Genomic DNA, 23,044 nt, shown 5'->3' with positions numbered 1-23,044 from the left:
CCTAGCACAGCCACAGTGGCTTTCAAGTAGTGTCTGGCTTGTCAGAGTTTTTGAATTATAATATAATTTCGTATAAAAGATTTTTTGGCAGGGAGTTTCTTCCAGATTAAACTGATGGTGATTCCTTCCTCAAATCATATTTTCCATATCTGCTTTGAGATTACATCCCATAGCTTACTAGTTTATCACAGCCTAAATTCTGAAAAGGCCTTATGGGAACTGATTTGTCAGTTCTCACTGATGAGAAGTCAAAATTCTCTCTTCTGCACTTTTGTTCCAGGGATTGGGTGATAAGTGCAGAGACACCAGCAGCTTCTCACAGCTGGAAACAAAGATAGTAAGAGCAGAAAATAACAGTAAATCTTCATGTAAATATGTTTTGAAATTACATCACCACTCACAACCACTGCATTTTAACTGCAGTCCCAGTTGATAAGGTTGCAGAAGTGTTCTTTTTTACCTGAATAACAGCTTTCTTGTCAGCCTTTGGCAAGTTCTTTGCTTGGCGTTCTGCCTCCTCCCATTCTCTCATGACCTAACAAACAAAACAAGGAGTGTGAATTTCAAATTTTCTTCTCTCATCTCAGGACTCAGCAACTGCCAAGCACTGTAGTTCACACAGTCATCTTTTTATATTCCTCCCCCTCCTTACATTGCTACAAAAAAGCAATTGCAACAAAGGTAGAATCCTGTTATTAATTTAAACAAAGACCGAATTTCAGTATTTGAACATCATGACAAGCTCTCATAACTTCACAGATGTTAGTCAACCTTCAAGCAAAGGAAGTGGAATCTCTATGGGTGAACGCACCAGATCATTTTCATCTCAGACAAAAAGGGAAACGTTTCCATCTGTAGTCAAAAGGAGCAAATTTCCACTCATTCTATGTGACAGTTTTGGGTGCATCAGAAAAATGTTTAGCTTTGGACTATCTCATCTGCCTTTGAATAGGGCAGATGAAGATCTACATGCAGTTTGTGTCAGCCTGTTCAGAATTAGGTGCCAAATATTTCAAGAATTGAAATTCTCAAATATTACTCTTAACTAGCTGCTTATTACATCTGAAACCTTCTCATGGTCTTTGTCAGGGACCTTCCTCATTTCATGCCTAGAGAGCCATCTCTTCAGATCAAATTTGTGATGGAGCAATTGCTGTCACCAAATGCAGTGCACACAGATAAGTGGCTTGTTTATGTGAAGGTTTAGCACAATGTCAAAAGACAGAAGAAACAAAAGCCATTTCTCAAAATGCACATTTCCTTCCCATTCTTACCTGAAAACACACTTTCATACCATTTGTAACAGAAATTCTCAAACATATACTTTCCAATGGGGATTTAAGAACAGCTTATAGTTCTTACACATAACTAAAATTTTACCAGAATGAATACCAAAGACAAGACAAAGTGCTGTGTCTCATGCTTGCAAGTTAAGCCTCAATCACAGAAGATTTTAATCCTTCTCCAACAAAGCAGTACAGGAAAGCAGAAAGCAAAAAGCCAGCTAGAGTGTCATGATATATTCTGGAAAAAATGTACTAGTGTTTGGAGTGCTGATCTGTGTTAAGGGTGCATTAGGTATTCATCTCTTAATTATGCACTTAGGCTATACCATTGTCATGGCCGAGAAATCTTAATTCAATCACAAACAGCATCTTTCTAGAGAGCTGTTACATCACCAGTGCCAGGACATGACCCAGAACCCAGCATTAATTCAAGTCATAAATTAAAATAATACCAGTTAAAACTTGAGCGTTGACTTAGACTAGCAAAGCTCAGATTTTCTTCTCCCACCCCTTCTTTTATGTCTGCAAATCTCATGTCTGACATCTGTTTAATACTCTTTTTCACTCTGAATGAGCATCAGTGGGTTTTTAGAACAACAATTCCTTGCCATTTTATGCCTAAAATAATCCTGAAAAGCATAAAGACAAAGACACTCTGCTAATCCACATGATGAAAACAAGCCTTATGGATAATGCAAGAAGGAGACCTTTGGCTAGAATAGGTCTCCCTGTCTATTTATTTCTTTAAATCTTTTAAAGCATTGAAGGCGGGATGATAAACTGACAGCCTACACAGCTAGCTGGGAGGAATATAAATTACTGGATTCAGTGTCCAGTTCCAGTGCAAGAACAAATGGCTTGTGTAAAAAAGCACAGAACAACATGGCTGTTTGCAGAAATAATATTCAATTTAAAGATTACAGAAGTTCCGTTTTGAGTTTTGTTTTTGCAATTGGGAAGACTTTAACAGTTGAAAGCAGTGTGGGTGGGGAGGGAGCGTGTGGATTTGTTCTAACTAACTAAACAGTTGCCCTACAGATATCTATGGGCAAATGCTAATACCAAGGGAAGTTATGGGCTCTTACTGAAGGCCATACCTTTACAGAATTATGAGTGATTAGCAAACGTACCACTGAGGTCTATGGAAAACCATCAAGCAGAAAGGAAAAAAAAAATCATTCTTCAGATATGGCTGCACAGAAAAGGCTGAACTTGTTCTATGTGCAGTTATAAACCTATCCTCTTTTACTGAAAGCATAGACCTATCAAAGCCATATAGATTTATAACTCTCCAAGGTTTGGCTGATTTGTACCAGGAAAATGACAATTTCTGGTTAAGATTTAAGAAGCAAGCTGCTTCAAAGTCAAACTTCTTCAGGACTTGGGACTTACTGCCTGGTAGATTCCTTTAGAAATTGGGCCGTAGAGGACAGCAAGAGGGAGAAAGGATGCAAGAAAAGTGTCATTCTCTATTAAGAGAAATGCTAAGTACAAAATCTCATTACACTGAAACCAGTAGAATTTATTCACATTTTTTACAGTGGTGCACAGAAGAATACAGCAATGAAAGAATTTTGGACAGGCATTTGGATTACACCAATCACAACAGAAGAGGTCCTTGACTTAAGGCTTGCTTAGTTAGCTTGACAAAGCCATTACAATACGATGCCTATGTTTGTCAAGAGATTTTCTTGCACACTTAAGCCTTGACTCTTTTCCTGGTAATAACATCATTAGATCTCTTCAAAAAGCCTTGAGTGTAACTGGGGGTGGGTTGGTATTTGTGTTCTCCTAACTAAGCTAACAGTTTTAGAGAAGGAAAGAGTTCCCACACAAAACAGCTGAGCCAGAGAGATCCAGGGAATATGGTGCTAAAAGTCAGCAAGTACCTCAAAGATGTGGGAACAAGTAGCATGCAATGACTCTTAGTGCTGTTGAACAGACGGACAACTCTGGTTACCCATGTCCTCTTACAGATCAACACCATCAGCTACTATGGGTTTGCTGATGCAACTCTACCTGATAAAATAAAGGAGCTCTGATAACACTCTGGCACCCCTCCAAACACACTGACTGCTGTCATGCTTGGTCATGCCCTTGGTATGAGATAAGAAGTGTACTTTTTTATTTTATAAGAAACTTTTTATTCTCATTTACTAAGGGAGGCTTATTCCAAAAATGCTTTAATGTAGGTACACCGTATACTGAGGGAGAAGCTGTGAAGTAAGCAGCCCATGATTAACTGAAGCCTGAATACAGAGAAATTACTTTCTGAGTTGTTTTTGGCCTTAATCTTCTTCTCCCAGGAGTCTAGACACAAACAATACATTTTTCTGTACATCTTTTTAAGACAAACAGGATCAAACACTTTGGTTTAGACCCACTTTGTGTTTCATTTTTAAAACTATCCTCTCAATGAAATCTTGAACCCAACACTAGGCTTTTGCGTTTATGTTCAGCCAGGTTGAGGACCATAGTGCTTTCAGATGCTTGCCTTGGAACTGCAATTCCAAGAAGTAAGGCTATTGTCAGAAACAAAGTATCATTAAGTTCCTGTCTTAAGTACTAAGCACAGTATGATCCCCAAAACACTGTCAATAGTAATATAACTGGAAGAATAAATTCAAGCCTCCAGGATGTCTCAAGATGTTTTGCTGAGGAGAACAAAAAAAGTTTAAATATACTGCTCCCTTGAGTAAGATTCAATATTTGGTTTCACCAGGCTATTTACCAGCAACTGTTTAAGTGAGGGCATTGTACTGTGTTAACGATCTGGAAAAAGAAAGAGAAAAAGGAGGATTGTACCAAATCAGGAAACAGCTAGGGTAGCCTGAGATAAATAAACATAACTTCTCCTTGTTACATATAAAAGAACAGCAAACATCTAAATGTTGCATGCGATTGGTTGCCCTGTTTGCATGGGAATGTAGTTGTCCTGGTAATTTGGAAACCCAAGAAAAGTTAGAAATCATATGCTGATGTAATGTTCTTTACAATACTGCCTAGAAAAGTTTATAAGCATTGTTCCCCCTGGTGTGTGCAGACATAAAGGCAGAAAAACTCGGTGGTCTGAAGGCATGGACTCCTAAGAGCAGAAGGGATCTAAATGGCGTGAACTAGAGGTGTATCAGGTCACTGTATAAAAAGAACATTCTGTAAGAGTGGACTTTCCTGCTCCTTCTCAGCTTTGAAAGAAACAAACTTTGAACTACTATGTGACTAAACAAAAAGGAATAAATATATTTAGTGCAGCTGGAGGGCAGAGCTAGAGTCTCACAATCTTTAATTTTAAAGAAAAACGTGACACAAAAGTTCAGTTAACTTATTCAGCATTATTTTCAATATAACAAGTAACAACTTCAAGTTAATTTTTGATTAAAAGCATGCTAAGAAAATTCATGATTTAAAAAAAAGTGTAAGACCCAAATTTTAACCAAATGGCCAGAGAAGAAGACTGGTATGGGACACAAAGACATCACAGTTCCCACTGGAAACAAGACATGGACTGGTAAGCTTCTACCTACTTCTACCTGCTAAGAAGATCTTTTCTTCTTAGAACAATTAGTGGGAGGGGTTAGTTCAGTGCTGTACAAGACATTACTCACAGTGGCAAAAACTAATTTTTAAAAATTTATGTGAATTTTCTTCTTAAAAGCTCTGCAGGCGTTTTGCATACTTCATATGCAAAAACAACTCAAGACATATAACTTTACACTGCAATTTAATCATCAGCCTGGGCATACTACAGATCAATTCTGTCTTTCTTGAGGTTCCTATTGTGCTGCTCTTTCCCAGATCTGATTTAGGTTGCTGAACTGTCCAGAGCTGTTTTTTTTTTTTTTTTTATAAGAGTGACGTGGCAATGAGATGAGGGAGCTGACCTGCCTCACCCCACAGCTGTATGCTCATTAGTGTTGACAGCAAGGATGGCTGGGAACGTGCTAACGAGGGCTGAACACACGGCAGCACCAGCATGATCTTCCGTCAGACTCTTGAACCACAGCATTCATTTATAAAGTTCCCCCAAATGCACATGGTTGAATGTGCAGAGCATTCACCCACAAGTTTTCTGCAGCTGCAGTTCAGTAGCTTTCCCAGTTAGCTTTGTTAGCCTCAAGCACTGACAGTGTTCTCTCCTATGTATTTCATTACTTCTTCTGCACAAACCTTTCAGCTTTGTAGAAAATAAATACACTGTTTTAAATACCGTAGAAATAGAAATACTGCCCTTTATTACTCAGATCAATCTTTACACTGCATATTTAATGTTAGAGGCAAACCTGAAAATAAGCAGAGAATTCAAGGACTGTTTTGTGAAAGGTTGCCTTCCCTACTGACTGCCCTTCCATTTCAGGGCACTTGTCTTGACAGCATACCTAAAAGGGCTTCTTCAGGAAAGAGAAGGGAATAAGTGGCTGCAGAGGACTAAATGTCTCAGCTGCAATGAGCTGCTGCTTTAGTGGGAGCACAGCACATCTTTGTCCCATTAACTACTGCTCATCCAGCTCGCTTTCCTGCTGACCCACACTGCTCTTGAGCTTAGTCTCCAGCTGCACCCCTTCCTGCTACCAGCTCAGTTACAGGTCACCTCCACGAAACTGTTTAAACTTCCAAGGAAAAGATAATATGACCAGACTTTTAACACTTTAACAAGCATTAATTTGGATCAGTTTCCTCTTCGTAAGAAAGAGATGCCCTCTTTTTGCTATGATTCTTCTGAAGTGGAGGCTAGATAAAGAACACTTATGTTGCTACCTCGTGTCATATCTACTGTATGGGGTCTCAAACAACAACTGCTTCATGTAAGATGCCCCTGGCCTACTTATAAGAAGATATATATCTACAGTGCTAGTAAGGGAGACTTTCTGAGTCTAATTTCAGGCTTAGTCAAACTTCATAGTGAAAAGCTAATGGATAATGTTTCAGTAACATACAGAAACTGAAAATGCAACAGAGGGTAAAGTTACAAGAAAAAAATATACTGAAGTATCTATATGATATTCAAAGCTCATCTGAATTGTACTACATTAATTCTTTTTAGTTGATCCATCTTAAAAAAAGTACTTATATCACAGGCTGCCCTTTAAACCTTCTATAGTTTTTCTTCATTGTTACTGAAGTAGAACTATCACAATTTTTATTGGTATTTCTATTACAAACTCCATTTCTGAAAGAATAAATAGCTCATCTCCTAGTGTTCAATAAGATTAAAAACAGTACATAGTTTCAGGCTACACAAAACCCTCTGGTTTAAGGAAAATAAAAAGGATTGAGTCAGTTGGATTAGTTGAGATCAAAAGCACTGATTTTTTTCTCTTTGCTTTGGCATTAGATGCATTTTATGTTACCTTGAGGCTCAAAAGCATTAGATAAATATATACAAGCTTAAGTTACCCCAGGGCATTACCATGTATACATACACCTGGAAAATGAAGCTAATCACATGCAATCTAGTTTAGTCTCTGCAAAAGAAGGATAAATAACAGTGGTCAAGTTCTTTCTTTAAAGATAGGAATAACATTACAAACCAAATATCTTCAAAAAGATGAGAGCAACTGTTAATAGACTTTTTTTTCCTTTTTAGCAGCAGAAATAACTGTAGCAGCTTAGGTTTACAACTGTAATCCAAGCACAAACCTTTGTCCTTGCCTACTAAATTCTTAGATGTATTCAGAAAGGTAGTAATTGGTATATTTACAGCATTGCAAATGGGCAGGGAACCTCACAGAAGCCTTGAGAAACAGGAAAATGAAAACATCTTATGACTTGAGAGACAAAGCTCTCTACCATATTCGTGGACAAAGAGATCCCCTCTTACCTGAGACATCCTTTCACGATGCTTAGCTTCAAGTCTCTCCTTGGCTTTCTGGAAATGAGCATGTTCATTTTCATCCCCGGGTGTCTCCAAGTATTTGTCAACAGCATCAGGAGTGCTGGCAGCTGTGGTAGGGACTGAGGTAGAATTTTGAGAGAGGGAAGGGAGAGGGAAAAAAAAGCAGAATTCTACTTTAGTACAGATAAAATTTGGTTGAACCAGGAAAGAAACATCTGTTCTAATTTCCATCAGAATAAAGCCATTAGCATAACCTCAGAGAAGAATAATAACAACGTGGTTTAGTCAGATATAGTACATGCAAGAAATACATATAAACATGTAAAAAGATTTCCCTCCCATTATATAATCCAGGAGAAACTCTTCAGAATGAGCAAAGCAGTATCATTCAAATAAGTTAGAAACCATTGCCAAAGGAAAGAATTACAAGGGAAAAAAAAAGCCCAGTGCTAACGTACATAAAATTGCAGAACACCCTTTGCAGAATGACATGCTGTGTATATTAGTGTATTTTTTAAAAGGCAAACTGTAACACACTAGTGCCAATGCTAATACATTTTAAAGCACCTTTGGACCTCAAGGCACCCTAATGAAATACTTCAAATCCTTCCCTTAATAACAGTTGGCCTCATAGGCATTTACTTTATTTGTAACAACTCTGACTAATAAAGCCCTTCACAGATGCTGGAAGTAATCAGAAAGCATGCGCTAATGATTGCCCATTCCTGTCAGATAACTAGGCACTGCCTATCACACCGGTATCGGAAAGAAGTGCATTTGGGGTAATTCAAGCAACCATCCTTTAATTATGTAGTAACATCCAAAGACTCCTAGATTAAACAGTCTAGCATTTTTGTGCTATGGACATAATAGCAATTAAAAAAAAAAATTCTTTAATGATGATTGACCATTTTGTTTCTACTACATTGCCCCTAAAGATCTTTATTTTATAATTAATCTCCCTGGTCACAGTTTGTTCAACAACTGATAACTTAGTTTAAAAAACTTATAAAGCAAATGAAGATTGTACACACAGCTGCACAGGATTTCATTAAATTCCTGTGACTACACATACAATAGGTTACTAACACAGGTAATACATTCTGCTGTGGAGGCTGATACAGGTAAGAAAAAAACATCAGAATTCCCTGGCTCCATCCTCCAACCTCAAAGTGTTCAGAAGAAGCAAACTTTAATCTGAAGTTTAGACTGAGCAATATCAACCAATATTTACTCTCCCCAATATGTTGAAATATAAAGACACACTGGCTGATATATATATATATTTTTTTCTTTAAATCAACAGTTATAAGTACATGGTCCCCATTTGTCAGTCACAGAATCACAGAATGGCCTGGGTTGAAAAGGACCACAATGATCATCCAGTTTCAACCCCCTGCTGTGTGCAGGGTCGCCAACAAGCAGACCAGGCTGCCCAGAGCCACATCCAGCCTGGCCTTGAATGCCTCCAGGGATGGGGCATCCACAGCCTCCTTGGGCAACCTGTTCCAGTGCCTCACCACTCAGTGAAATACATCCTCAAATTTTAATAAAATCTTAAACTAATATACAACCTAATCTTCCATTAGATGTCTAAACTCAAATGCAAAACAAAAACAAACAAAACAATGACCAGAAAACCTTTGGCCTTGATTGCATTTGGGATATCACGACCATGTAAAAGGTACAGATGGTTTTAGGATGCTGTTGATGGGAATCTACAAGGAATCCAGTGGAGGAAGCACAGGTAGCAAAAATTATCCTTCCATCATTTTCAGATGTTTCAAAAATATTTAATTGCAAGCTATACATTTCATAAACCTGTATATTACTAAGTATTGTAACAAACAGAAGCAAATAAGCTTCATGACAAGCTATAAAAGTTAAAAAATAGAATACTACTCTTAGTATTTAGTGTCTCTTACAACTTCAGACAATTTAAATCCTATAATACCATTATAAAAGCATAAAAGTGCTTTTGCTTTAAACTTTTCACGATAAGAACTCATCTTCAATGAGTCATGAGTGATTGCAGTATTAGAAATATACAATTCCAAGTGTCAAACCAAGGAAGAGTTAAATGAGATTTTTAAATTAACTACAAGGCAGTCAGGTAAGAGTTCTGCAAATCTCATCTCCTCTGCCAGGTCTTTAATGTACAGTGGTCAGTGGAAGACAGCTATTAGTGCATACATTAATCTGTAACCTCCTGTTAGCCATCTGTATTTTCACTACTGGAAAAATCAGATCCATGAGCTTATTGTCCCCCATGTGCACAAAAAGTCTAACTGGATTTTAAGACCAAAACTTTCAGTTAGTAAAGACTTCTAGAGCATTAAAGTTGTGCACAAGTGTAGGAAGCGGTTCCTGTTGGGGTGCAGTGCTGCTGGCAGGAATGGCTCTAACCACTGGGGAAAGCAAATTCCAAAAACAACTCATCCAAAACTTGAATGGAGCGAAAACATTTCTGTGATGGCACAAAGTATTTAAAAATATCTTTCCTCTTTAATCTCTCAAGCACCAAACTAATTTAATCTTCATTTTTTTTCCTGGAGCTTTAGTTAAGTGTAGTACATTTTAATTCCACTTAAAAAAAAATCAAAATAAAAGTTTACTTAAAACCAGGGAGAAATTTAAAAGCACTAAATTGCAAGGTACTATTATTTACTGGCACAGGCTAACCAAACACTCCTAGGAATGAGCTGGACAAGTTTAAAGCAACACTCTCCCATTATGCCCATTGGAAGCCCGGAGGCATCTGTGAGAAACGTAATACGCTGTTGTGACATTTGACTGACACTGCTGGGTTTGTCTTCCATGACTCTCATTTTTTTCTCTTCAAACCAGCATAAAACTTAACATTCACAACATAGTTAGGCAAGCAAGGCAGCAAGTTCTGCAGTTACACTGGGCATTGCATAGAAAATTTGCCCTTGCCTAAGCCATCCTCTGCAGGAAGCAGCAGGTTTTGGCACAGGGCAGAAATGGGGAGAAGCTCTAGCATGTAATTCTCCATCTTTTCCCATCTTTTACAATTCCCCATGCAACTCCCACCTTAAGTCTGTACAAATATGAATGGAAAGAAGTGATGATTTAAATAACTGTCCAATAAATTATGCAAATTTAACCTTTAATTTATTGAACAGGAAAAAAAGGTCACCAGAATTTGTGAGATCAGTTAAGACAGTTGTACACTTAAGGTTTGATTATCAAAAGCTCCCAACCTGCACATGTGGCCTCTCCAGTGCAGATTTTCCAACCATACACAGGACACTTACCAAGGCAGGGTCAGAGGAATGGAAAATTCCAAAGGGTGAACAAAGAATTCAGATAGCAAAAGAGTTTTTTTAATGTCTAAACCCAAATAAAGCAGTCCAGGCTCAAAACCAGTCGAGGCCTGAAGTACAATAAAGGTCTAATTTCAGTTATGTTAAGAAGCTTCATCATTTACACTCATACATGAACTAAGTCAGATACCAGCTTGATTTAGAAAATCTCGAGAGAAGATTTCTAACAGTAAATTTATCAGAATGAAGTAACTGAGGTATAACGGTTTGAAATGGTTTAAAGCAATTCTCTTATGAGTGGTTAGCTATCCACATAATCTGAAATCAGTAGCATTTTTTTGACAAAATAATCAGTTCTTAAAAACAAATAACCCTACGAGATTTTGATCTTCTTATCTACAAAGCATGTAAATGTTTATGTGAGAACTTCTCCATCTAATACTAAAAAGTGTATTACCTACAGTATGCTTAAAGGACTTGTGATTCCAACATAACAGTAACTGGAAACCCATTGTCTCAAATGAAAAGAAATACAAAAAACACTGAGCCTCCCTTCTGCAATATAGCAGAAACATTTTAATGTCTTAATGGCTCTTGGCACAAAATCTATCTTTTCCATTCCAACACGTTTGGGAGTTTTATTTCTACGGATGTATTGCATGTTTTCTCATGGTACATTGGGAACATTTGGTCAGACATAAGATACATGTAAGGATTCCTTAAAAATCTGTAGTCTGATCTCATTTCTGACCACATTTGCTTTTCGAAGGAGGTTTTATTTTCTATGCATTGCTTGTTTTCTAATTCAACTCATTTTAGTATATTGCTTGTAGACTGATCAACAAGTGTGTGTTGATAGCTGTGGAAAAAATGTAGTACCAGATGACATTTTCTTCAAATTTCTACTTGTCAATTCCCACATAGATTTTTTTTTTTTAATTACACTTAAAAATCCTAGCATTTGTAGAGACATGGGCTCAATAGTAAAGCCAAATTATGTTCTAAATACATTTTGCTATCTAACAATTATTAAATATTAAAAAGAAAAAAACTTGAAAAAATATCCTCTTCCAGATCCTATGTCCTATTTTGCATAAAAATAAATAATCCACATCAGTATCTCCAGTGAAATGAATGAGAGTTACTCACCATGCAGACCTAAAGTATAGGAGGTACGTAGATGCCATCTTTCTGGACAAGTGTGGCTGTTGCATGCAATATGGGAAGCCGTTTGTACCGAGAACATTACCCAACTACTATGCAGCATTCAGTGAATGCATTCGTTGCTTCTAATTTCCACATACATAACGGCCATATCAATGTTAATGAAGGATTAAGATCAAAGCTTTCTGTGATCACATCTAATTACAGCACTTCTGACAATCACAAGCGCTTGCGGTGTATCTTTAGCAAGGTTTTCTTTTATTGCTACTGCTACCTTGTGAAATGAACAGCTTTACAAGACGGTATACCCATTCTTCTGTGAATAAGCTACTCCTGTTACAGAGCAGTAGTAAATCCAACGAATGGACTCTAAACAACAGTAGAAGAAAATGCTGGTTACATTTTTATTACAAAACAAGTAAGTTACTGGCTACATGATATAAGACAAATGAATACTGGAAAAGGCTTGTATGAAATGTAAGAAAATTATTATAATATATGTTGGGAAAAGGATATACGAGGATGAGTTTTGTGAAGGTATGTTTAACTAACATAATTTAATTACTTGGACAGAAAGTGCCAGACAAGAATGTTTTTCAGTACTGAGATCAATACTATGGCACATAACACTAAGTGTATTTATACATGATACGTAAATAACGATCTACTGCATTATAAATACGGACAATTGTTCTCACTCCAGAAATGACTGCAATCACATCCATAATGCCACCTAGTGCCTCAAAAACCTATTTTATAATGAACTGCAGGAGACACAACCGTAACCCAAAGACTCAGAGGGGCTGTTTTGAATTCTGGAAAAAGAGTTTCCGTGTGCTTACACAAACCTTATGAATATCCTCTATCATCAGTCTTCATAATTGTTCAGTACTTTTAAGACTGAGTTTTGAGGGCCTGATCTTTCACCTTGTGAATTGCCAGCCCATCTTCCTGCTTGGAAGCTAATGGCAGAACTGTGAACTGTGCTGATTATGATCAGAGCCTGGAATCCCTGTCCTTCAGATCACTCAATTCCTTTCTAATTTTCAGCAAAGATTACAATAATATGAATTCCCACTACGATTTTCATTGATGTTAAGGTCCATCCTTTTCAACTGCATATTTACCATTCAGTCTGATCATAATCATTCCACTGGGTTTTATTTATCCTGTACATTTATTTTCTCCTCATGTTTTGACAACTACCTTTAAGACACCACAGAAGTCCTTGAAAGTAAAGTGTTCTTCATAAAAACTGAGGAATTCTGACTGCAGTACTGGGGACTCAGAAGACATAAATAGGCTAACAGACTAGACAAACGAAATATATCGTATTGTCAGAAAAAAAAAAGTATATGCATCTTTCTACCAAATTAAAAATTGCTCTGTAATAATTATAGTTAGGGATCAATTTCAAAAACAGTAAAAGGGTCAGCAGTTCTGGGGCTTTCCTTTTCAGGAAGTCTCTTAATTTCCAAAATTCTTTTAAATTAGATGAATATTCCTAAAGCAGAGTAGAAAGCACATTGTTTAAAAATGTCTACAACTTTAATTGAAAGAATTTTCAGGCAGAGGTGACATGAAGAGAATTAACACACCAAGGAGAAGCCAATCCAAGTATTCAGCATGATACACTTTCCTTTCTTAATATATGGGTTTTTCCATTGTTTTTATTACCCATCAAGGCTAAAACCATGCTTAAAAGTTATGTTCCATTTTGAACTTTACATTGCAAAGACTGTTCCTATCTTCCTTTGATATGTTATAATTTTATTTCATAGAATCACCAAGGTTGGAAAAGACCTCCAAGATCATCCAGTCAAACCATTCATCTGTCAATCAATACTTCCCAATAAACCATATCCCTCAGTACAACATCTAAACATTTCTTGATCACCCCCACAGACGGTGACTTCACCACCTGCCTGGGGAGCCCAAGCTGGTGCCTGACCACTCTTTCAGAGAAGAAATTTTTCCTAAAATCCAACCTGAATCTCCCCAGGTGCAACTTGAGGCCATTCCTATTGCTAGTTACACAGGACAAGAGGCTGATTCCCAACAACCTCTTTTCAGGTGGTGGCAGAGAGCACCTGAGCTCCTCTTCTCCAGACTAAACAACCCCAGTTACCTCAGCTGCTCCTCATAAGACTTGTGCTACACACTTCTCATGAGCTTCGTTGCTCACCTCTGAACACACTCCTGGGCCTCCGTGTCTTTCTCGTAGTGAGGGGCAGTCCTTTGATGGCCTCACAGACATCTCTGCAACACTTTGCACCACGATCCTTCTATTACGATTTGTAACCACGAATTTAAATATTTATCAGGAAAAAACATATAATTATTCACATTACACCAAATCAGACTGCTGCCAGTAAGTACAAAGGAATTCTCCCAAACACTCCTTTATGCCAAGGTTGTAACTAAGACACAGCAAGTTCCACAGAGCGCACACACACACACACACGGAGAAAAAAAAGATGAAGGAATTATTAAAAAAAAAAAAAAAAAAAAAAAGTAAGAAATGTGTTTAGGCACACTTCAAATGTTTCTTTTTTCAATCCAAAGCTTTATCCAACTGCTTTTAAAAAAGGCACTGGCTCCACACATGAACCAAGGGTGAAAAGTAATTGCAAGGTGAAACAGGTGAAGAAATTGTGGTAACAGAAGTTATCCACTTCCATTCCCTAAAAATGATAGTTAAAATTTACAATTTTAACAGATAATGGAATTCATCCAGTTATTGCTCCTAGGCACTAAATGACAAATGTAAAACACTCACAATGAACTGCAAAAATATGTTTTTCTTAAGATTTCATCTACACTATTTGAAATTAGCCTCAACTTCATCAAGATGCATGATTCGGTTCTGTTTTCATACCAGAGAAAATAAAACCCAGCAGATACAGGCAATTCATGCAAGAGATGGCAGGAAAGGGACACATTTATGTGAAGTAATGTCCCATTTATTGCTAATTTGGGGAGCAATAAGACAACTGAATACAAAGAGCATTTCCAACAAAGCAACAGGTTGTTGAAGAGTGACTGGCATAAGAGGAATTGTAGTAATTTTTTTTATTCATTCAAATAAAAGATTTTGTACTTATTACGTGAGATACTTCCTTGTAATAGCACTACTTAGAATTTGAAATGCTAGCGCTAGACTTCTGTATTTTAAGTTATGCATACTATAGTGCTGTGACAAATTGGTATTACAGCCAGTTGCTGTGATGAATATTTTCCAGCACTAAGTGCATTGTCAAAAAGATGCATTCCTGGCACAAATTAACTTGCAAGCTCCACTGCTTTTATAGACATAGGCCTGCCAACTATCCCATAAACCTCAAGAACAGTGAAAGGGCAGTGGCAGTTATTTCAGATGAATGTGCTCTGCATGTGGGCTGCTTTCTGTCTTAAGCCTCATATCTGACCTCAAGCTCAAGTGGTCTCTGAAATTGTATAGATGAAACAAGCAATGGTTTCGTATATTAAAGGATTAAAGCATTCCTCCTATGTAACTCAGTATATTTTACCACTCTGCTTACCCAAATGCACTGCAGCTCTCTAATGCCTTATCACTTATTATATGCTCTGGAAGTAGAAGCTGGCATGCAAGTTCAACTGGCAAAGTATTTTACTTCCTGTTAATTGGAGAGATGTCAAGATCCTGAACAAGCAGTGTATAGGTAAAGGAAATTACTGACAACAGGAAATGATTGGAGTATCATTTCCTAAGTCTTAGCTGTTAAACGGAACAGATTATTATATAAACTAGCTTGGAAGAGAAATTAAACTGGATGTTGCAAAGTGACAGAGGTTGTGTATTTTTCCCTCACTTCAAAGCATGAACTGGAAACAAAAAGAACTCATCAATTATTAGGAAAGGACTGGTACTAATCAGCCTGTAAGAAGAGCAGTAGGAGTGGATCCCACATATTAGTCTTAATCTTGCACACAATATTTTAGTATATATTTAGATAGCATGAAATTTCATGCACGTTATGAAATTGTAGCTTTTATTCTCTTCATATCTTCAACTCGAAACTCAATAAAGTATTTGACACGTACCCAAAGATTTAAGAAACTGTAAGTTTACTGTATTTAGCGCAGAGGAGAAATACTGTTGTACCTAAATCCATACAAAAATATGCGATCGTGATGTAAGATATCAAGAATATAGCAGTACATGATAACATTTGAATTTATTACTACACTTCAGAGGGAACATAGAAGAAGAACTGATAGTACTGGAACCTAACAGTTTCCTGTATTTTAAGCCACCAGATTTCATTGCAATAATAAAAGTCCCTGTTTTAATAAAAGATTATTTCAATTGTATATCAAAGCTTTTAAAAACAAACAGTGCTACCAGAGTACAGCTTCCTTCAGCTGCAGTTGTAGAAAAAAAATGAAAACAGTGCAGCAAGATTTCCATGGCATTCTGAATTTATGGCTACAGAAGCTGGAAAAGAGCAGTGTTGTATGCAACAGCCATTAAATTGAGCGTATTTAAGAGCTCTAAGTTTCACACATCTCCAAGTTAGGGCTGGAACATTAACATCATTTCAAAAGTTTTTAAAAATATGTATTTCCTACAGCTTTAAGGATGTTTAACTAGCAGCTATTAAATAAACAAGTGAAAAAATCTTACACTAAATTACTTTTCACTATGACAATAATTTAATTCCTTCAGTAACAGCATTTCATCATCTTCTGCTTACTCTTGTCAATATATACCCATTTTGAGGTCATTATATTTGAGCTAACTATCTGATAGATTCTAATAAATTCAAAGAGGCCATTATGGCTAGGCACAAAGTAGAAGTTTGAGTCCTTACACTGAATAGAAACTGGAGATAGTGTCAAATATTAAAAATCAATAGAGAGTGTGTAGTCTGGTAAGCTGAAGGAACTGGTAACAAGATATTTAAAGCCTTTTATTTCTAGAATAATTATATATCAATTCCAGTGTTGCAGGGTGACAAATGTGAAAATTTGACAGAATTAACTCCTACCCAACACACAAATTATTTTTGTCAGACCTCAGAGCATCGTCATAGTCGTTGATAGCAGAGAAAGCCTAAGGCTCTGTATAACCTGACAAAATCACCTTTTCAGATCAAGGCTAAGAGACTTAAGATTTCCTAAAGTCTCTTCCTTAAGAGACTTAACAAAGGAGAAGAAAAACATTTTTTCCATAGACTGTGTTCAGATATTAGTATTCAGTATACATATTTTCACTATTCACAGTCTGTAGGTATTCTTGACAATTCAATCTCCTCAGGTTTTTGTTCAGTCCAATTGCAGTGCAATACAAGAAAATTAAAACTCATATTACACCCTTTCATCCTTAAGCAACTATTTGAGAGAAACACAGCCACTGCCCATACTACTCTCCATAAAGCCACAAAGCAAACTACAGTTTCACCAAAGATAGATGCGCTTTCAGATTCCATTAACAGAGGCTGAGAAGGTTCATACAGGACACCAGGGAGCAACAAAAATGAGATCATTGGAGAGAAGGAAATAAATGATGAAGCAAATAAAAAAGTACAAATGCAGACAGCTGAGGGAGGGAAGGGCATAAAAACCAAATAGAAAGATTAAGGCAAGGGTGACATAAAGAAATACAAAGGACAGATAAGGAAGCAGTGGTCTAGACTTCTGTACTGAAAGTCTTCAGTCCTGTTTGTTTTCTTTTCCTTTAATGGGCTTGGAGGTGCCTGATCCAAGGCTTGCTATAACCCATTAAAGGCAATCCATCACATTCACCACTGGATTGATTTCAAAGACAAGATGTCACTTAAGCAGTGAAATGTATCATATTCAGGACCTGTAATAATTTTCATTCCTTTTTTTTTTTTTTCCCCCAGCAAAATGATGAAGAATAATGAGAAACAGCGTGGTGATAGTGACACAGCAAATAAAACCAAAATATTTAAATAACAGAAATAAGAATTGATCAGCATATGGAACACTTGGACCTAAGATGAAAATATAGGTACAAGAACATAACTAAATAGCTTGGAAAACATACCCTGTGGAGTCAAAAGCTGCTTGAGAAAGTACTGAGGAAAACCAAGAACAAATCCTCGGTAAGATCTGTTTTAAAAGACAAGACCATCTAGATTTTTCCTCACCGCCAGTTGTAGCAATTAAACCAAGTTGCTCAAGTACTTATATTAACTGCATTTTTCAAAAAGAGAAAATGACACAGACCAAAAATAGGATTCCAAAGTAAACTAAGACACATATGTAACGAACACAAATGCTAGCATTCCTGGCATTGTTTTATTGAATTGAACCTAGGAAAAAGTTTTCTGTGAGATAGAGAAGAGGAATCTTTTAAGCTCATCTGAATATCCTAATGAATATACTATAAACTAATATAGAAGTTGTTTCTTCATTGATTTCTGATGTTACATGCTATGGAAGAATCATTTAAAAGATCATTTATCCTCTCAAACAGCATGAGCACAGGCTGTACATCCTTCACTGCCAAAAAGTGAAGACAAATCTCATTTCCAAGTCCAATTCAATCCGTAATACACTTTTTAAAGAACACAGACAAGGTCACTCCTTTGTAGCAGAATGATTTTCTGCAAAACAATTATGAGGTTCTTGGGAAATACATCTAAGCAGTCTCATCTCAATTTCATCCTAGAGTAAACTGTGCTACTTATTGGTAAAAATATCCAGTGTTACAATTCCACCTACAACCTGTATATGACAAGAAATGTCATCGTATTAGCAATACAACAAATCAAGAGTCATCCTTTCAAGTTTTACTATGTAAGAATAACTCTCATGAAATCTATTTTGTGATTCTACTGCTCTTTAGTCAGCAACATCTTTATCTATATGTAGTAAGTTCACAGCCATATGAATGCCAACGAAACTAAGATCTGAAGAACTGGGTGAGCAACTGAAGCTCCATATGCAAGCTGCACTATGTAAGGAGACCTCTGAGTCAGCACAGAGCCTCACTGCAGGATTTGGACAAAGAAATGCATCCATATGGCTCAGCTTGAAGGGCAGGAGTCAAAGCAAATCTATAAAAAAAAAACTGGAAGTGTAACAAAATGCAATCTTGAAAGAATCTAGATCTGCTACAAGTCCTTATTTATGCTATGGTGCAGCTTTCTTCTATGTTTCTGAGTAATGCTGACAAAGGTAATAATTCTTCATTCCAACAACATAGATCAAAATACTTACCTTTTCCACCAAGAACCAGTGCATGCAGCTTTTTGAAACTCTTCTACTGACCATAAAAGTGCACAGTATAAAAAGCCAAGTTACTTTTTCTTCAATCCTACCTTTTTGGACATGAGGTATAAAGACGAAAGCTACTCCTCCTCCCAAAAACAAAATAAAAACAAACTTCTGGACAAAGGAACAGGTACTGTCCTAGAAACAAGAGATGTCATTTCAGAGGCCCTACATTTGCATATCATTGTAGCCAACTCATTAAGTACTTAGAGCTCTGTGTGGGTAAATACTGTTCACTTTTATCATCCTTTACCTGCTAACTGGGAATAGTTCCAGATGCAAAGTAGCAAAAGCTTTGGTTTCTCAGCTATTTTCTATTATTGCTTTTATAGCTACCATGTTGTCTTTGAGTCTGCAATCATTTAGGCATGATGCTCACCTAACACATGCCTAAAAAAGTAATTATCCTTTACAAATTCTGTTGGTCATAACAGTAAACACAGCCCCACCTCAGCTACCTAAAACTAAATGTGCAAGAGGTGAACTGACCTATGGATATTGTTCAATACCTTTCTCTTGACAGAGTTTTTTTTTTTATGTCCCTATTCAGCTTGAGACAGCTATATTCAGTCAGCTTTTCCATCCTTGTTCCATATCTACAGATAACTGCCCATCAATACCACATTTTTCACTGGAGAAACATTCCTTCAAAAAGATTCTCTTCTTTTCTACTACTGCCCTAAATTAACTCTTGTTACAAAGTCCTAGTTTTCCTTGTCTGTCCCAGAGCTCACAATCAGAGAAAACCATGTTATCCATCTCCGGAAATACTTCATGTAGGACAGAAACTTAATAGTTTAAAAATTACTTATTTTAGCAAATGTATTAGTCCTCATTCCAACATGCAGCATATTTTTACTCTACACTCACTACATCTTCTCCTGTTGCACAAGCTGATCAGTCCTGCTCACTGATTTAGTCTAGTGTGGAGTCTCCATGGAACTTTGCCTTGAGTAGCTCTAAAAGACACCAAGATGAACCGCAGCTGAGGACCAGTGTAGCAATCCTGCCTCCATGAGCACCCTTACTCCAGCTTCAATAAACTACAGCTCCTCTGTTTCACAAAACAAACGCCACACTTTGTCATGACTTTGCATGCTTTCAAGTGCATTTTTAAGCTTTCTTCTTATTTAAAACAAGCTGCTTGGAAAATACTTTAATAAAGCAGTCCTAATATGCTCCTTCTATTCTTCTCCTCTCTGCCCTTTGAGAAGGCGAAGCAGCAAAATATGTAATCATCCTTTAACGTTTCAGATAGAAATGGCAGCTGTAGCTCTCCGAATAATACACGCAGATGAGGTAAACAGAAACAGAGAGCACCAGGGACTGCTGAACTGAAATGCAAGCTCCAGTACTCTGCTATGGGAAAACCATCCTTCCCAAACCAAAATCACAGTGCAAACATTCCTTCTTCACGAAAAACAATCATTAAAATATATGGCATGTTAAACAAAGTAAGTGGGAGGTTTATTTGCATTTGTGCGCATCTTGGCCCTCAGGGAAACCTAAAAAACAAATCATTTCATCCCTTTTCCTTGCAAATGCATATTAAGTATTCAATCAAACTGGAAAAAAAGAAAGAAAAAAAATAAAAGACTTCTTCACTTCTTCCATGGGTGGCAATAATTCTTCTGATATTCTCATGTGCTGATATTGCTTTGATAAAAAAGAAACATGAAAACACAATGTGTAAAGAGCCATTTTTAAACTTACCTGAGGCTTCCCTAAAGTTTTTTCCCATACACACACTGCACATGCAAAAACAGGGACTCACGAAATGTTAGTAGGCGTTGACAGAAGATGAAGAAAAACTGAGCGAGAAGGTTTCATCTACAGAAGTGTTAGGCTTTTGGCCGGCTATGTGCAAGACTGTCTAGAGGGCAGAGAAGGCACCTGCTACCAAGCTGGGTTAGCAAGAAGCTAACAAGCTCTAGAGATAAGATGGACAGACCGAGGGCAGCAGGAGCAGGATTAGTGTGAGCCCAGGCCCGCTCCCAAGCAGCAGGGCCGGTCGGAGAGAGGCAGCAATGGGCTGGCAGTGCACTTACGGACGCTGCCGCAGACCGCCATGCAGTACTCCTCCGAGTCAAAGTTGTTCCGGTTGCCACCGCAGCCGCCGTAAAAGAAGGGCGCACACTTTCCTTCGGCCACGTCAAAGTACCAGCGGGAGATCATTGCGCGGCAGGGACCCGTCTCAGCTTGTTCAGAGCACACCTCTAGTCACAGGAGACCCAGAGGAACCACATTTAGTATGAAAACAGCGTTGCCTGTACTTCCATCTACTCAGTGTGCCAAGGTACACCTCAACATCCCTGTGTGAGGATCAAGGTGTACCTAGGGAGCATCTAGGAAAAAGAAACACGAACTGCTGGGTGCTTCAATGCTTATTCTCTAAAACCATCCCTGAGGTGATGCAGGCAAATTCTGAACAGTTCAGATTTGTGCTGCTGGGCCCACTTAGTACCAAGCCTGTTTAGGCTTTGCTGCTGGAAGAGTCTGAGCTCCTTCCAGCCCAGGGTATAACCTCAGCCATATGCACGGAAGGATGCATCTGAAAGCATGCGAGTCAGTTTCTTCCTTGTGGCAATGCAAACCTCCAAACTCAGTTACTTAGCTACGCAAATAAAATATATAGGAGTTATACTGGAAAATAATTCCTCCTCAGACACCAATTTATATACAATCACCGCTGAAGAAACCACCCCCTCTTGCAGCCTGCCTAGTATAGGGTTTGTAATTTGTATCTGGAGGGCTCTTATACGTAAAATTACTGCCACAGCTTTACTCCATCCATAGGAGGAAATCTCATCCCCAGTGAATATAGACAGAAAAAAAACAGACTTTAAGAAAAAAAGTTGGTTTTTTTTTTTTTTCTTTGTGAGCCACCACAGTCATTGCCTATATTCTGCAACACATGAAAACCTGAGGGGAAAATCAAACTATTCAAATGAAAGGAAGATAAAGGAAATTCTGTCTGCAATTTGGAATTTGGAGTAAGCGTACAGCCCTTTACCAATAGCATTCCAAACAGGAAAAAAAGAAAAAAAAAAAAGCCTCCACAATCTTCCAACATACTATGTATGCATCATATAAAAACTGCGTAACGTCAAATAGCAATATATCCCCCATTTGCTTTCATCCCACACACTACATCAGCACAGAAACTAACATGTTCACTAGAGGCATCTAAGTTCCCTGCATAAATTTGAATTTCATGGAAGGCAGATGCCTAAGGGTTGAAAGGTAGAAAGAAATATCAGTGCATCACCTCTCAGATGCCGCTTATGCAGAGTTCTGTTTGGCAGTCTCTCCTGACCAGTGACAAGCAATGCAACCCTCCCTGGGAGAGCCACTATTGACTGCATGGATTTCATATTCATTTGTCATCGGTAGCCAGTGTCTGCCTGCTCTTAAATATATAACAAAATTTTACTCATGGATTTATTTATAGATATGTGAATTTATTTCATATATCTATGCAAATATGGCAATATTATGAGTCAATATTAGGGAGCTCTGAGAGAAACAGATCCACATATGCATTTGTTAGCTGTACTACAAATAATGTTATGGTTCTGTATCAAGCCGTTTTTAAGAAAAAAAGCAAAACAAATTTAATTGTGAAGAATATTAATTACAATTAATTTTATACAACAGTAAGATTAACTACATACCACATTTAGTAAATAAGTGATTCCTCAGATTTATTTTTGAATAACATCTTGCCCTTCCATCCAATTATACAGTCAAACCTTCACACCATGATAACTTTGCACAGACTTGGAAGAGCTGCCATGTGTCAATTAAAAATGAATAGTGACTCATGACATGAAAGAGACAGGTATAATCAAGAGAATGTCTGCTGACAGGAAATGTCATTTCAAAAAGCAAAGGTCTCAACAACTCAGTCTTTCTTTAGAAATCACTTAATTCAAGTTGACTATGGACTGACCTCCACATACGCAATAAGCACCTTCTACTTTTATAGTTCTGCTATGAAGTCTGATTTATTTCACTTTGTACTGTTAAGTGTTATCAAGATGGGAATGGTTCATATATTTAGCTTGAAATTTCCTATGTGCACTGCTCTCAGAAATAGAAACAGAGATTTTGTGCACATACACATAACGTGCAAAAATGAAGTAATATCATCCATCAAATAACTAATGCCAGTGGTAACAAGGAGTTAGCTCTCTGGAATCTCAAGT

General features: G+C 37.4%; 1 protein-coding gene across 5 annotated transcripts in view; it reads right to left on the bottom strand.

Moving 5' to 3' along the window:
• Window positions 1-23,044, bottom strand: part of APP (amyloid beta precursor protein) — a gene marked incomplete at both ends in the record, with an annotated part of 202,543 nt that overhangs the window by 53,880 nt on the left and 125,619 nt on the right. For 3 of the 5 annotated variants that reach the window (XM_079537868.1, XM_079537869.1, XM_079537870.1), the window contains 2 exons: window positions 461-535; window positions 7,105-7,238. In XM_079537868.1, coding sequence (XP_079393994.1) covers window positions 461-535; window positions 7,105-7,238 — 209 coding nt within the window. Of the gene's footprint in view, window positions 1-460; window positions 536-7,104; window positions 7,239-20,884; window positions 21,053-23,044 lie in introns of all 5 variants that reach the window. The other 2 variants (XM_079537866.1, XM_079537867.1) reach the window with 1 other exon arrangement.

This window comes from Tetrao urogallus (genome assembly GCF_951394365.1).
Source record: "Tetrao urogallus genome assembly, chromosome: 1".
NCBI classification, from domain to species: domain Eukaryota; kingdom Metazoa; phylum Chordata; class Aves; order Galliformes; family Phasianidae; genus Tetrao; species Tetrao urogallus.
The sequence above is the reverse complement of the archived record's forward strand: the minus strand, read 5'-3'. Positions and strand labels throughout refer to the sequence as shown.